The sequence below is a fragment of the Podarcis bocagei genome (assembly GCF_964188305.1).
Source record: "Podarcis bocagei genome assembly, chromosome: 2".
Taxonomy (NCBI): Eukaryota; Metazoa; Chordata; class Lepidosauria; order Squamata; family Lacertidae; genus Podarcis; species Podarcis bocagei.
In genome coordinates, this window is record NC_138126.1 from 60,599,920 (window position 1) to 60,613,969 (window position 14,050).

At 45.3% G+C, this 14,050-nt stretch overlaps 1 protein-coding gene across 4 annotated transcripts in view; it reads left to right on the plus strand.

Moving 5' to 3' along the window:
- SLC38A3 (solute carrier family 38 member 3) overlaps nucleotides 1–14,050 on the plus strand; it is a 178,859-nt gene that overhangs the window by 136,867 nt on the left and 27,942 nt on the right. For all 4 annotated transcript variants that reach the window (XM_081185878.1, XM_081185880.1, XM_081185879.1 and 1 more), the window contains 3 exons: nucleotides 1,751–1,980; nucleotides 3,651–3,726; nucleotides 4,257–4,372. In XM_081185878.1, coding sequence (XP_081042004.1) covers nucleotides 1,874–1,980; nucleotides 3,651–3,726; nucleotides 4,257–4,372 — 299 coding nt within the window. In that variant the 5' untranslated portion in view covers nucleotides 1,751–1,873. The remainder of the gene's footprint in view (nucleotides 1–1,750; nucleotides 1,981–3,650; nucleotides 3,727–4,256; nucleotides 4,373–14,050) is intronic.

Here is a 14,050-nt window from a genome sequence, read left to right on the forward strand (position 1 = left end):
TTTTCCTTGATCACTGGTTTAACTACACAGTCCTCAAGTATGTGGGGCTTCAGTGGGCTGGCCAGGTCAGGAAGCACGACTTTTGCAACACTGGTTTTAAAAATTAAACACTAAGGGGAGTGAGCTAAGTATCTTTTCTGCTCCTGAGCTCGGTCAGATGTATGGCTGCGATTGGAAATGAAGTTGCCAGGAGATTTTCTAAGCGTGACATTTAGAGCTACATTTAACTCAATGGGAAACTTTCGAAGGGGCCATTTAGACAGGCGGTGGTAAGTCTCATGTGAGGACAAGCACAGTGAGGGGAGGAGCAGGAGTCAAAGCGGCAAGGGAGAGTAAGGCTGGGAACAAACCAAGCTCTGGAAAGGTTGCAAGGACTGCAGACATCAACACCATTATTATTATTTATTAAAATTTGTATGCCGCCCTTCATCCGAAGATCCCAGAGTGGTTCACTACAGAAAAATACAAAATGAGAATACAGAGTATGTAATAAAACAAAAATAAAAGCAAACCAATATTATTATTTATTATAACACTGCAGATGCTTGCAGCTAGGAGTGTCAAGTAGGAAGAGGATGTTATTGGGAGTGGGTGGGAGCAATGCCTAAAGAGAGGGGATGGAAGCAAGACAAACAAGGGCAGTACACACTACAAGCTCCATGGGGTCCTTCGGCAATATGGCATCACTGGGACCCCCGTCTTTCTACTACCCGCCTGCTTGCTCTCTCCCTCTGGGCCTGAGCCTCATCAGGCAGATGGAGAGTGGTGCTGCTTCTCCTTGCTTTAGTCACAGCCTTCACTTGCTTGGAAGAACAAGAACAAGGAACAGGACCAGGGATCTCTGGAGATCAGCAGCAGGCCCCCTGGTGGAATATGGGCCTTGGCAAGTGCCTTATCATGCCGACCTCTGACGCCTACCCTGAACAAGGGTGTTTGGGCCCAGGAAAGCAGATGGCCTACAAGGAAAATGCAGTGAAAGGCAGCCCCGGGGAAGGAATGGTGTTTCTTGTGGGAAGGATGTCCTGACACTCTTACAGTGTCAGGGTACATTCAGTGCAGATTGTATTGCAGTGGGGAATTGTGAGAGCAACGTCACACACATTCTTGGGCTGTTTGGTGCTCAGGTTTTTGAAGCCTTTCTCTTAGCTCTGTGATTGGTGCGAAGAGCCCAAATGAATGATGTCATGGTTGTGATTAGCATCTCCCAAAGCTGAAGATTATTCTCGGGTGTATCTTGAATTTGTTGGTACACTGTGTGCAAAGATAGGAGTAGTGGAATCTCACTGAGATACACCAGCAAGTGGAAGAGTGAGAAGCTAGCCAGGGCTCTGATGCTCCAAAGCTGGGCTATCCTACAAGGTGGCCTATGGAAGCATAAAGGAAGATTTCCCCACTCACATGTTATCTCTCTCACCAACCGCTTGCTACACCCAAACCAGCATCAACAGTAGGGAATGCATTCATTCGCTGGTTAGAAAAGAAATTTAAGTGGTTGTCAGCCATTTCTAGCAGGATCGTTCTGGAGTGATCCCAAGTGGACAACATTTGGACAATGGCTGGTTTTTAGGGAGTAATTCTTATTAATAATCTTGTGACTGAAACTTGTGCAATCTGCCTGCCATCCTTCAATGTATACAGCAATGCCACATTTTCTCTCCTGTGCTGGACATGTTCAATTCCTCTTTGCCAAATCTTTAACAGCATTTTTTCATCTGGTCAAATATCTGATTTGGTGGGTGTTTCTTTGCAGACACAGCACTGCTAAGGAGACCACCGCCCTGTGCAGATTCCATCTCCACGCTGTATAACCCGCTACTTGTCTGAAAGCTCACTGCCAGGGAAGAAGAGAAGGGGCTCACTTCAGAGGGCGAAGATGAACTCCATGGCTATCCCCATCCAGACGGAGATGGTAGAGCTGGTGCCGAATGGAAAACACTCGTCTTTAAATGCCTCCTCCATCCCCTCCGTAGGGAATGACAGGTGAGCCATAGCAACCTTGGTCTATTAGTCTTGAGAGTGAGATTGCTAGGCTGAAGATAATGCAATCTTCCTCAATACAAGTCCCCTCTCCTTCCCGTGAAATTAGAACTCTTTCAGTGAGTACAAAGCACTGCCAATGACTCCTGGCCACCATTCAGTAATCTGGACCATGGGTAGGCAAACTAAGGCCTGGGGGCCAGATTCAGCCTAATTGCCTTCTAAATCCGGCCCGTGGATGGTCCAGGAATCAGCGTTTTTTTTATATGAGTAGAATGTATTCTTTTATTTAAAATGCGTCTCTGGGTTATTTGTGGGGCATAGGAATTCATTCACACACACACACCCCGCCCCATATAGTCCAGTCCCCCACAAGGTCTGAGGGACAGTGGACCGCCGCCCTGCTGAAAAAGTTTGCTGACCCCTGGTCTAGACGATATTCTGGAGTGCAGGTGAGTGGGTGATGATAGTGTTGCAAGTGTTGCATGAAGGACAGACAGTGATTTTGGACCCTGGTACAGCTGAGGCTTTGGGCCTTCCCACAGATCAGTTTATAAATGCATACTTTTTCATTGCGTTTTCTTACGTTTTCTTACATTGTTCTGTGCCGACTGAATATCTTCCTTCAAGGCTACAACTGGATGTGAAATTGTCAAGAAAGCTCCGGTTATTTGTTAAGAGTTTCTGCTGAACTGTTAGCAGTCCAGATCTAAACAAATTTTTAAAAGTAGGGGTAGGGTAGGGTAGGGAAGAGAAACTTTGCAGCACATAATTCTTCACTAGAGTTTTATTTATCCAATCACATTTGCAGCTGTTTTCGCAGTGTAGATGGGATATTGCAGTACAGTCAATTGGAGAGGGACAAGGGGGCTTAGGACCCTGTCGCTCCTGCTTGCTCTCTTGGTGGCTTCTGTGTCACCTCTGTGAGCTGAGGGTACTGTTTTACAACAGATCCACACCTTCTCATAGAGTTGGTATCAAGGAGTAGTGTTGAGTAATTGTGTCTTGCCACCCTGGTGGTTGGAATGTAGGATGCTGCTACTTTATCTCCGGTGTTATTCAACATACACGTTGGCCCTGCTTTCCAAACGGTCACTAGGCGAAAAATCACTTATCCAAACACAAGGAATTAGTACCCAAACCTTTAGTACACACTGTGGATTCAGATATATGAACAGCCAGAGTTTTCCTATTTCCTTACTTGGTAGGCTGCAGTCATTTTAGGAAGAAACCATAGAGGGAAAGGGAGAGACATGGGACAAATCACGAATTAGAAATGTTCCTAGAGGAAGTAATGGAAATCATCAGCTCGTTATGTGAAGGCTCACCTAACGAATTATTTCCTGGGAACACATTGTGTTGGGTAAGCAGGACCTGCATGTATAAGGAGATTTGGGGCACAGTGTGATCAGTATGCTAGTGATGCCAAGCTCTTTTTCTTTGTAACATATGAATTAGCAGAGGCTATACATTGTCCAACTGCAAGGGAAGACTCTTGAAGATTCTAATATCTGCCCAGTTTGGCTAAGCAAGCAGACAACGGGCATATAAGAGGACACTCTGCAGACCAACACAATCATGAGTCCCCATCTCATGTGCCCAAGCTCTTAGTAGGGAAATTTTCAAGAGGAGGGTAATCACTTTAACAAGCATTGTCCTTTCCCACCATCCAGATTTGATGACAACCAGCCAGAGATGGAGGAGTTCCTTCCACACGGTGCTGAAAAGAAACAGACTCATTTCACAGATGTAAGTACAGTACAGTGGCTCAGGTCTCTTAAATTCATTTGGTTGGGAGCTAAGGTGTCAAAGCAGTGGGGCATGTGAGACCGGTATATATTCTGCAAGTGGGTTAGATAGCAGCCATGCAAATCCATTCCAGAAAGCCATCCACCATCAATTGCTACCTACCAGTATAGGGATCACCAGCCTTTGGGCTAAATCCAACCTCCTCGGAAAGCCATATGGCTCCATAGTCTTCATCATTTTGTTGGGAGGGGGGGTTAGAATGGAAGGCAAGAGAACTTGCCTGCACGAAAGATGGAGAGGAAAACTAGTTGCAGACCTGAATTCTGGGAACTGCACTAAGACATCATTCTAGGGGGAGCAGGATTCCAGAGCACCCTTCTCAACATTTCCCCTCCCAAACTTAATGTAAGGAACATATGGGGAGGAATAGGCCAAAGAGGGCTGGGGAAGAGGAGCTAAGACAGCACCCCCAACTCCTTCCCAGCAAACTCTTTCTGACTTTCTCTCTGCCTCTTTTACTTTCCCTACAGTTTGAAGGAAAGACCTCTTTCGGGATGTCCGTCTTCAACCTCAGCAATGCCATCATGGGCAGCGGGATCCTCGGTCTGGCATATGCCATGGCCAACACTGGTATCCTCCTATTTCTGTAAGTGCCATTTCCAGAAGAGCTACAAATATATGCATATCATCCCCTTATATCTCACTAGTAGCTTGGGCAGTCTGCTCTTATCTTGCTCTAAATGCTGGCCTTTTGGATCATTTTGAATTTAGCATTTAAATTGCTTCATCAAACTGGTATTAGTTTTACTGCGGTGATGTCCCTTCAGTGCTAGGAAGGCCTCCTTTAGATAAAGATTTTGCCAGCCATCCCTTTCCTGTCGTTTTGCCTCCTCTTCCCCATTCTTCTGCTTGAGCTGACTCTGCAGAGTGTGGTAGCAGCAGGGAGTCTTTCCTTGCCATGGCTTTGTATGCTTTACCCACCATGTCTCAGGGGATGGTCCAAAGGCACATGAGGCCACCACCTTTCTGAAGCTAAGCAGTTTTGGGTCTGGTCAGTGCCTGGATGAGAGACTTCCAGGGAAACCTGTGTACGCCACTTTGGGATCCATAATGGAAGAAAAGGCAAGATACAAATGTAATAAAATAAATGTGGAGAAGCACTACATATGGATTGCTTCAAGCAGCACTCACATATGACTCATTAACACCCTGCTTTGCCCTTTCTGCTCCATTTTTGAGACTAAAATTCTATCACATAAACATGACTTTTTAAAAAAAAGATATATCACATAACTTTCTTTCTAAATTGATGTTTCAGGGATTTGCATACTACAAAAGTGTGAAAATCTTGATATTTTGGGAACTGCAAAAAAGAAAAGAAGAAATGCCCAGTGTTTCTAGTGCAGCTTAATGGCTTTGCTATAGTTAAACTGGAGAACATTAATTTACATTTTCCTGGAGATGCAGTAGCATGAGGTAGCATGCTTCCCAGCATGATTAGAAACCGCTGTGCTGAGGACTGGGGTGCAATTGGATGTTTCCCCTCATTGAGGTGGTGCGGGGACAGTCTGGACTTACATCCTCTGAATAAAAAAGTTGAGTGTTCCTCCTCTGTTTGGAGCTAAGGTCATTGGCAAGAGTGGTTCCTGAATCAGAAAACAGCTGGGCTTTGGGACGGAAGAGACAAAGGAGGCTTGTTAGGCTTATACTATGTGGGTAGTGGCAGGTGGGTTGGGGCAGGTTGGGGCCTCCAGCCTAGGGGCAAACATGACTATAGCCTATTGATGATTTGAGAAGTGCTGAGGCAGTTGAGTTCCACAACGTGGGCTACTGAAATGGTTCCCATGCCCCTTCCTTCCTCCTTCCTCTGGCTTTTAGAACCAGGAGGGGCTAAGGCCTGGAAAACTACCCAGAATGCACCTCTTCAGAATGGAGAGCCAAGCGAAGCAGTCCCGTCAGGGCAGGAGGAAGGAATATAAGCAAAGTGATACTCCACTGGTAGTGGGAACAGTGGGCTTTTCTCTTTTGCACATCATCTAGAAAGCTGTTGGTGTGAAACAAAGATTTTGTTGGCCGCAGTCATTTTAGGCACATTAACATGCCCTCCAGCGGGAGAAAGGAAGTGCCTATGAAGTGGAAGGAACAGCAGGCAGAAATACATAAAAGGCCCTTTTAGGTGGCTCACTCAGCCCTCTGTGGCACTGGGCAGCCCTTCTTTTCAGGGTCCCTAGAGAAAAGGGAAGGCCCTTCTCCTGCCAGAAGGCAGCACATGACAGCACAGCCTAGCTGAGCACTTTTCCTCTGGTGCTCACTTGAAGTTGGTACACGCAGTGTTGCTATCTTGAGCTTGAAAATATAATGTTCCAACTCCTGACCACCCATGGGGCCTCTTGCTAGGTCAACTAAACATTTGAGGGCACTGCAGGTGTTGACTTTCCCCTCATTTGTTACCAATTTCCCTTTGTCCCTTTCTCTGTCTCCCCCTTTCTGGGATATGACCACCACTCACAACTATGCAAACAAAGCAGCAGGCAGAGGAAGCTGCCTTCAGCAGGGGCTGAGAGGAAACTCACTGTCAGTTTGGTTTATAGGCCTTAAGCCATATCTGGGGCAGGGTGAGGAGGAGTCAGTAGGACTAGAGAGTGATCAATCTCAATATGCCAATTATCCGGGCATCACCACCCTTGGCAGTCAGCAAGCACAAGCGAGTCATATCTTTGGCCCTGGCACTCTATAATAGAATCCTGGAATCCAAGGAAACTCAGGTGATTTTCTCACAGTATTTATTTATTTATTTATTTATTTATTTATTTATTCATTCATTCATTCATTCATTCATTCATCCCTTTTAAAAGTTTATATACAGCCCTTTGACAATAGACCACAGTGCAGTTTACAACATAGAATATAATAAACAATATACAAATATTAATACATAATATGCATTCAATACAAAAAATTAAAACAGTTAATCATAAGTAGAATCATAGAATCATAGAATCATAGAATCATAGAATCATAGAGTTGGAAGAGACCACAAGGGCCATCGAGTCCAACCCCCTGCCAAGCAGGAAACACCATCAGAGCACTCCTGACATATGGTTGTCAAGCCTCTGCTTAAAGACCTCCAAAGTAGGAGACTCCACCACACTCCTTGGCAGCAAATTCCACTGTCGAACAGCTCTTACTGTCAGGAAGTTCTTCCTAATGTTTAGGTGGAATCTTCTTTCTTGTAGTTTGGATCCATTGCTCCGTGTCCGCTTCTCTGGAGCAGCAGAAAACAACCTTTCTCCCTCCTCTATGTGACATCCTTTTATATATTTGAACATGGCTATCATATCACCCCTTAACCTTCTCTTCTCCAGGCTAAACATGCCCAGCTCCCTTAGCCGTTCCTCATAAGGCATCGTTTCCAGGCCTTTGACCATTTTGGTTGCCCTCCTCTGGACACGTTCCAGTTTGTCAGTGTCCTTCTTGAATTGTGGTGCCCAGAACTGGACACAGTACTCCAGGTGTGGTCTGACCAGAGCAGAATACAGTGGCACTATTACTTCCCTTGATCTAGATGCTATACTCCTATTGATGCAGCCCAGAATTGCATTGGCTTTTTTAGCTGCCGCGTCACACTGTTGGCTCATGTCAAGTTTGTGGTCAACCAAGACTCCTAGATCCTTTTCACATGTACTGCTCTCAAGCCAGGTGTCACCCATCTTGTATTTGTGCCTCTCATTTTTTTTGCCCAAGTGCAATACTTTACATTTCTCCCTGTTAAAATTCATTTTGTTTGTTTTTGCCCAGTTCTCTAATCTGTCAAGGTCGTTTTGAAGTGTGATCCTGTCCTCTGGGGTGTTAGCCACCCCTCCCAGTTTGGTGTCATCTGCAAATTTGATCAGGATGCCCTTGAGTCCATCATCCAAGTCGTTGATAAAGATGTTAAATAAGACCGGGCCCAAGACAGAACCCTGTGGCACCCCACTAGTCACTCTTCTCCAGGATGAAGAGGAACCATTGATGAGCACCCTTTGGGTTCGGTCAGTCAGCCAGTTACAAATCCACTGAGTGGTAGCAGAGTCAAGACCGCATTTTACCAGCTTCTTTACAAGAATATCATGGGGCACCTTGTCAAATGCCTTACTGAAATCAAGGTAGGCTATATCCACTGAGTTCCCTTCATCTACCAGGCTTGTAATTCTGTCAAAAAATGAGATCAGGTTAGTCTGACATGACTTATTTTTCAGAAATCCATGCTGACTATTGGTGATCACAGCATTCCTTTCTAGGTGCTCACAGACTGTTTGCTTAATGATCTGCTCCAGAATCTTCCCTGCTATTGATGTCAGACTGACTGGGCGGTAATTATTTGGGTCCTCTCTTTTCCCCTTTTTGAAAATAGGGACAACATTTGCCCTCCTCCAGTCTGCCGGGACTTCGCCTGTTCTCCAGGATTTCTCGAAGATGACTGCCAGTGGTTCTGAGATCACATCTGCCAGTTCTTTTAATACTCTTGGATGCAGTTCATCTGGCCCTGGAGACTTGAATACATCTAAACTAGCCAAATATTCTTGTACTGTCTCCTTAGTTATTCTGGGCTGTGTTTCCTTTGCTGAATCATTTGCTCCAAATTCTTCAGGTCGGGCATTGTTTTCTTTATCGGAGAAGACTGAGGCAAAGAAGGCATTGAGGAGTTCAGCCCTTTCTGTGTCCCCTGTTTGCATTTCACCATCTTCTCCTCTGAGTGACCCCACTGTTTCTTTGTTCTTCCTTTTGCTACGAACATACCCATAAAAGCCTTTTTTGTTGCTTTTAACCTCTCTAGCAAGCCTGAGTTCATTCTGAGCTTTAGCTTTTCTGACTTCGTGTCTACACGTGCTGGCTATTTGTTTGAATTCCTCTTTGGTGGTTTCCCCCCTTTTCCATTTTTTGTACACATCCTTTTTTAATCTTAATTCAGTTAAAAGTTCTTTAGATAGCCACCCTGGCTTCTTTAGGCACCTTCCATGTTTCCGTCTCATTGGTATTGCCTGACGTTGTGCTCTTACTATCTCCCTCTTAACAAACTCCCAGCCATCATGAACTCCCTTTCCTTTTAGTATTGCTGTCCATGGGATCTCACCCAGCACTTCCCTAAGTTTTATGAAGTCGGCTTTCTTAAAGTCAAGAAATTGAGTCCTAGTATGCTTGGCTGCTCCTTTCCGCTGTATAGTAAACTTCAGAAGAGCATGATCACTCGCGCCTAATGATCCTTCCACTTCTACCCCACTAACCAGGTCATCAACATTGGTTAGGACCAGATCTAAAATGGCTGTTCCTCTTGTTGCTTCTCTCACTTTCTGGACAATGAAGTTGTCTGCAAGGCCAGTGAGGAATCTGTTTGACCTTATGCTCTTGGCTGAGTTTGACGTCCAACAAATATCCGGGTAATTGAAGTCCCCCATTACTACTATCTCCCTTCCTTTTGCATGCTTGGCCATCTGTTCCAGGAAGGCATCATCTATGTCCTCCGTTTGGCTTGGGGATCTATAGTAAACTCCCACAATGAGGTCTCTGTTATTCTTCTCTCCCTTAATTTTGACCCAAATGCTCTCACATTGGCTTTGAGGTTCTAAATCTTGGATCTCTTCACAGGTATACACATCCCTGACATATAACGCCACTCCTCCTCCTTTCTTGTCTGGTCTGTTTCTCTGAAATAGATTGTATCCCCCCATTATTACATTCCAATCGTGGGACTTATCCCACCAGGTTTCAGTGATGCCTATTATGTCATATTTAGTTTGCTGTACCAAGAGCTCAAGTAACACACAGTAACAAATAATACACAATTGTAAATCATGAATGCATACTAAGCAGGAATGCCAAATTATACACAATAACATCTCAGCAATAAATTCCACAACTCCTGTAAAATACAGTCTGTTATCTAACGACAGCCTCCTGAAAAATAAGGGAGAGGTAAATCATCAGCAAGATATTGAAAGTGGGGTAACTGTACAAATGCATATACCATATTTTTCCATGTACAAGATGCCCCCATGTATAAGACAACCACTATTTTTTTAAACCTGAGATTAATAAATCAATATTTCTTGAGTTGTTTAGCTTTTTGGGAGAAGGTTGCTGCCACAATTGTTCACCCACCCGACCCCCTCTGTATTCACTATCCGTGTATAAGATGACCCCCAATTTTTGCCTAGTTTTTTAAAACAAAAAACATTAGTCCTATACAGTAATTTTGTCTGTACACAACTAGCTCTTAATTTCCACTCTACAGGAAATGCACATCCTCCTAGCTCTCACCTAGGAGGTTTTCTTTCCCATTCTCCTACCCTGGAAGACCTACATTTCCCTGCCTCTCACTCAGAGTCCTTCTGCCACAGAGTCCTTTGCCTCAGAGTCCTTTGTCCCCTCATGGCACCTCAGAAGGAGAGACATCAAAGAGTAATTCCCTTGTGTCATATCATTGATGTGACCGCCCCCCCCCCCCAGTGTCAGCCCATACCTGAGCAGTCCACTGACAGCAGCATGCTGGCCTTCTCAGCAGCAGCAGCTCATCAGCCCTGTCCTGTGTGCCAAATTGCCTGCCAATTAGTGCCAAAAGTTGAAGGGTCTTAGAGAGTTGCCTCAGCTATAAAGGGCAAGGAGTGAGATGTCTGAAGCTCACTCTACTTTTCTTTCCTTGATAACCCACCTCTGTCTCTGCTGCCAATATCTTTCCCTGTCGCTGCCTGCGGTGTGCCTGGCTTTATCTCTCCCTGTCCAGAAACACACCCTTGGGATGGGTGAGGCCCAGATGGACAGACTCTGCACAGTGGCAACTAATTAATAACACAGATTGTTTCAGTTTGATTCTTTCCTGTGCTGCCAGGTAATAGCAACCGTGGTGGTACTGCTATGCCCAAATTGTGGTGGTGGTACTATGCCCAAGTTTAGTCTTGCCACACCTTTCCTCACCTCTGCCCACCCAGAATGTGTTTTACCTGCACTGCCCATGGACACCCACCCACCCTGTCAAACATGATATCTAATGGAGCTTCCCTGTCTAGAAAAAGTATACTTCTGAGTAACAGCTGCTGGGAACAAGCAACATGGCTTGATCCCTTCTTCTCAGATTCCCAGAGGCATTTGCATGGTGGGCAATATGGAGACAGGTGAAGTGCCCAAGACCACAAAGCAAAAGTGAAGTCTGAGCTCCAAACATAGTATCACAACTCAAAACCCTCCCCTCAAAAGTTACAGCCAGGTTTACTCAGCATGATTCTCTTCCAGGTTCAGAAAGCCTCGTAATAATGCTGCAAACATTACATCTCCACACAGTGCAATTTTATATATCAGTGCTCCAAGGTTTGGTGATGGCCACTAACTTGCATATCTTTAAAGATGTATTTAAAAAGAATTAGAGAAACTTGTGGGGGATACATTCTATCGACAGCTCTTAGCCATGTAGCGTCCTGGCTATATGAACCCCCATCTTCAGTGGAAGTATACATCTGATTGCCAGGTGCTGGGGACAATAAACAAGGAAAGGCTCCTGCTTTCATGCCCTGCTTCCACAGACATCTGGCTGGTTAATCTTAGAAACATAGAGCTAAATGGGATGAACCCTTCCTCTGATTCAGAAGGGCTCTTATTTATGTCCTTAGCTAACCCAGTTACCACTATTCTGCCCAACGCATCATTTTTTAATTTTAATTTTTGCTTCACAACTTCATTTCCTTCCCATGTCTCCATCCTCCTACCCCGAATAATTTCCCCTTTAGTATATACATTTTAGCCCACATTGTAATATTTGGTTTCTATTTAAAACAAACAAACAAAAAATCTTTTTCCCCCCTTAAAAAGAAAACAAAGTGGCAGCCAGGTCAAGCAGAAAGGCTATAAAACTCTCACAAAAGATGCTCAGACTTGGAATGAGACTTGGTGACTCTCCAGGAGAGAAGAGTTCCACAACGGTGGAACATTCACAGAAAAAAAATGTCTCCCTACATGCCCTTCTGATCTTAACATTATGTAAAGGCAGTGACCTTGTGAACATGTTTTCCCTGTCATTGCAAAGACCTTCTAATGTCCGCCAGTTTCATTTAATGGCAGTGTTGGCTGGTGCCCATTGGGACTGGTAGGGTGGAAGGCAGGGAGGCCAACAGCAGGGGGAGCCAAGTAATTCTGGTGTTGTCCCCATCCTCCCTGCTGAATTCTATAAAGGCAACACTGAGACTAAGGAGGAGGAAGCAGAGAGCCAGGACCACCCCTTGTTCTAAGTATAAGGAGGCAGGGTGGTGGCTGGCTGAGGCCAGACTAAGGTTAGTGCTCCATTTACCATAATGAACCTGCGTCCCTGCTTAGTGGCTACAGGAAAGGTCTTGTTCATGTTAATTCCCAGCCGTGTCAGTATATGCATCCACATTTTGGTCACAGCCTCCCTCCCCACCCAACCACACGTTCCAATCTAAACCATCAGTAGATTACTTCAAGGAATGTGCTGAAATAAGGGCTTTCCAGCAAGTTTAAGAAACCAATATACCAATATTAAGAACAATGCCTCAGGTAGGGAGAATATGAATGTGGCTATTATCCACAGGAGGCCTCAGAAACAGTGCCACCTTCATTTTTGTTTCGAAGGAGACATCCTGTGCCCTGGCTAAAGAAACTGTGGCTTGACAGGCTGAGGAGAGGCAGACTGGATGCCTCAGCACTGTCCCTGGCTGAACCCTGCCGTACGTAGTCAGGCAACGAAACAGAAACTCTCCACAGGGTAGCTGAGCTCCCCAGGCCTTGGGAAGGCTGCGCAAGCCCAGGCTTTGCCCTTACGGCCAAACAGCTCATACAGGATAGGGAGCTCAGTTTGCCAGCCCTAGGCAGCTTCTGAAGCACAAGGCCGATCACTTCAGCGAAAGTACTCCCTCTAAATCACACCAAGCACAATTGGGGCCTGCCCTTGTGAATACACAAATCAGACTGAGGAGCTTAAAAAAAAACCTAGTAGAGGGTGGGATGGAAGATCAGGACAGTGCAAAATCCAGTGGTCTGGTGATGAATGGAGCAGCAGATGCAGAATCCCATGACTCTCAAGATTCATATATAACTAAAAAGGAACGCAGCCTAACCCACATTGCACTGCTCCTGTACAAATGGAAGGAGAGTTTGTGGAGCCAGTCTTTGGTGCTTTCTAGTTTTTTGTTCTTTGTAGATGTGGAGATGCTTGTGCATCTACCACAGAACCTTGAACCACAGTAGATCCCACAGTAGATCTACCCACCCACTCCCTGTGCTCTTAAGCCCTTAAGCTTAGAGAGTCCTATTCTCACTTTTTCAGGTGAGAGAGGTGGCTTCAAGACAAAGCGTCTTCTTGGTGTTTTATTGTAGAATTCACTTGCTGAGGAAGTGCCAAAGTGTTGTCACTACTGAGTTTTTGGAAGCTGGTTATGACCCAGTTTTATAAACTGCTTAGTTCTTGCTGCTTAGTTCTGTTTATAATAATAATAATAATAATAATAATAATAATAATAATAATAATAATAATAATAATAAATTTTATTTATATCCCGCCCTCCCCAGCTGAAGCCGGGCTCAGGGCGGCTAACAACAATCAAATAATCAAACAGTCAAATAGTCACACAATCTAAAAATATTTCATTATAAAAATTAATTAAATCAAATTGATGGCAACCAATTAAGCAAAATTCTGTGCAGGTTGCCAGAGGACGGAGTCAGGCTGCGCCCTGACCAAAGGCCTGGCGGAACAACTCTGTCTTGCAGGCCCTGCGGAAAGATGTCAGGTCCCGCAGGGCCCTAGTCTCTTGTGACAGAGCATTCCACCAGATTGGAGCCGCAGCCAAGAAGGCCCTGGCTATAGTTGAGGCCAGCCTAACCTCTCTGAGGCCTGGGACCTTGAGGATGTTATTGTTTGCAGACCGTAGGTTTCTCTGTGGGGCATACCAGGAGAGGCGCTCCCGTAGGTACGAGGGTCCTAGGCCGTATAGGGCTTTAAAGGTTAAAACCAGCACCTTAAACCTGATCCTGTACTCCATCAGGAGCCAGTGCAGCTGGTATAGTACCGGATGAATGTGATCTCGCAGCGAAGACCCCATAAGGAGTCTCGCCGCGGCATTCTGCACCCGCTGGAGTTTCTGGGTCAGTCTCAAGGGCAGCCCCACGTAGAGCGAGTTACAATAATCCAGTCTGGAGGTGACCGTCGCATGGATCACAGTGGCTAGGTCAGGGCGAGAGAGATAAGGGGCCAACTGCTTAGCTTGGCGGAGATGAAAAAATGCCGCCTTTGTTATAGCTGTAATCTGTGCCTCCATAGAGAGGGAGGTATCGAAGATTA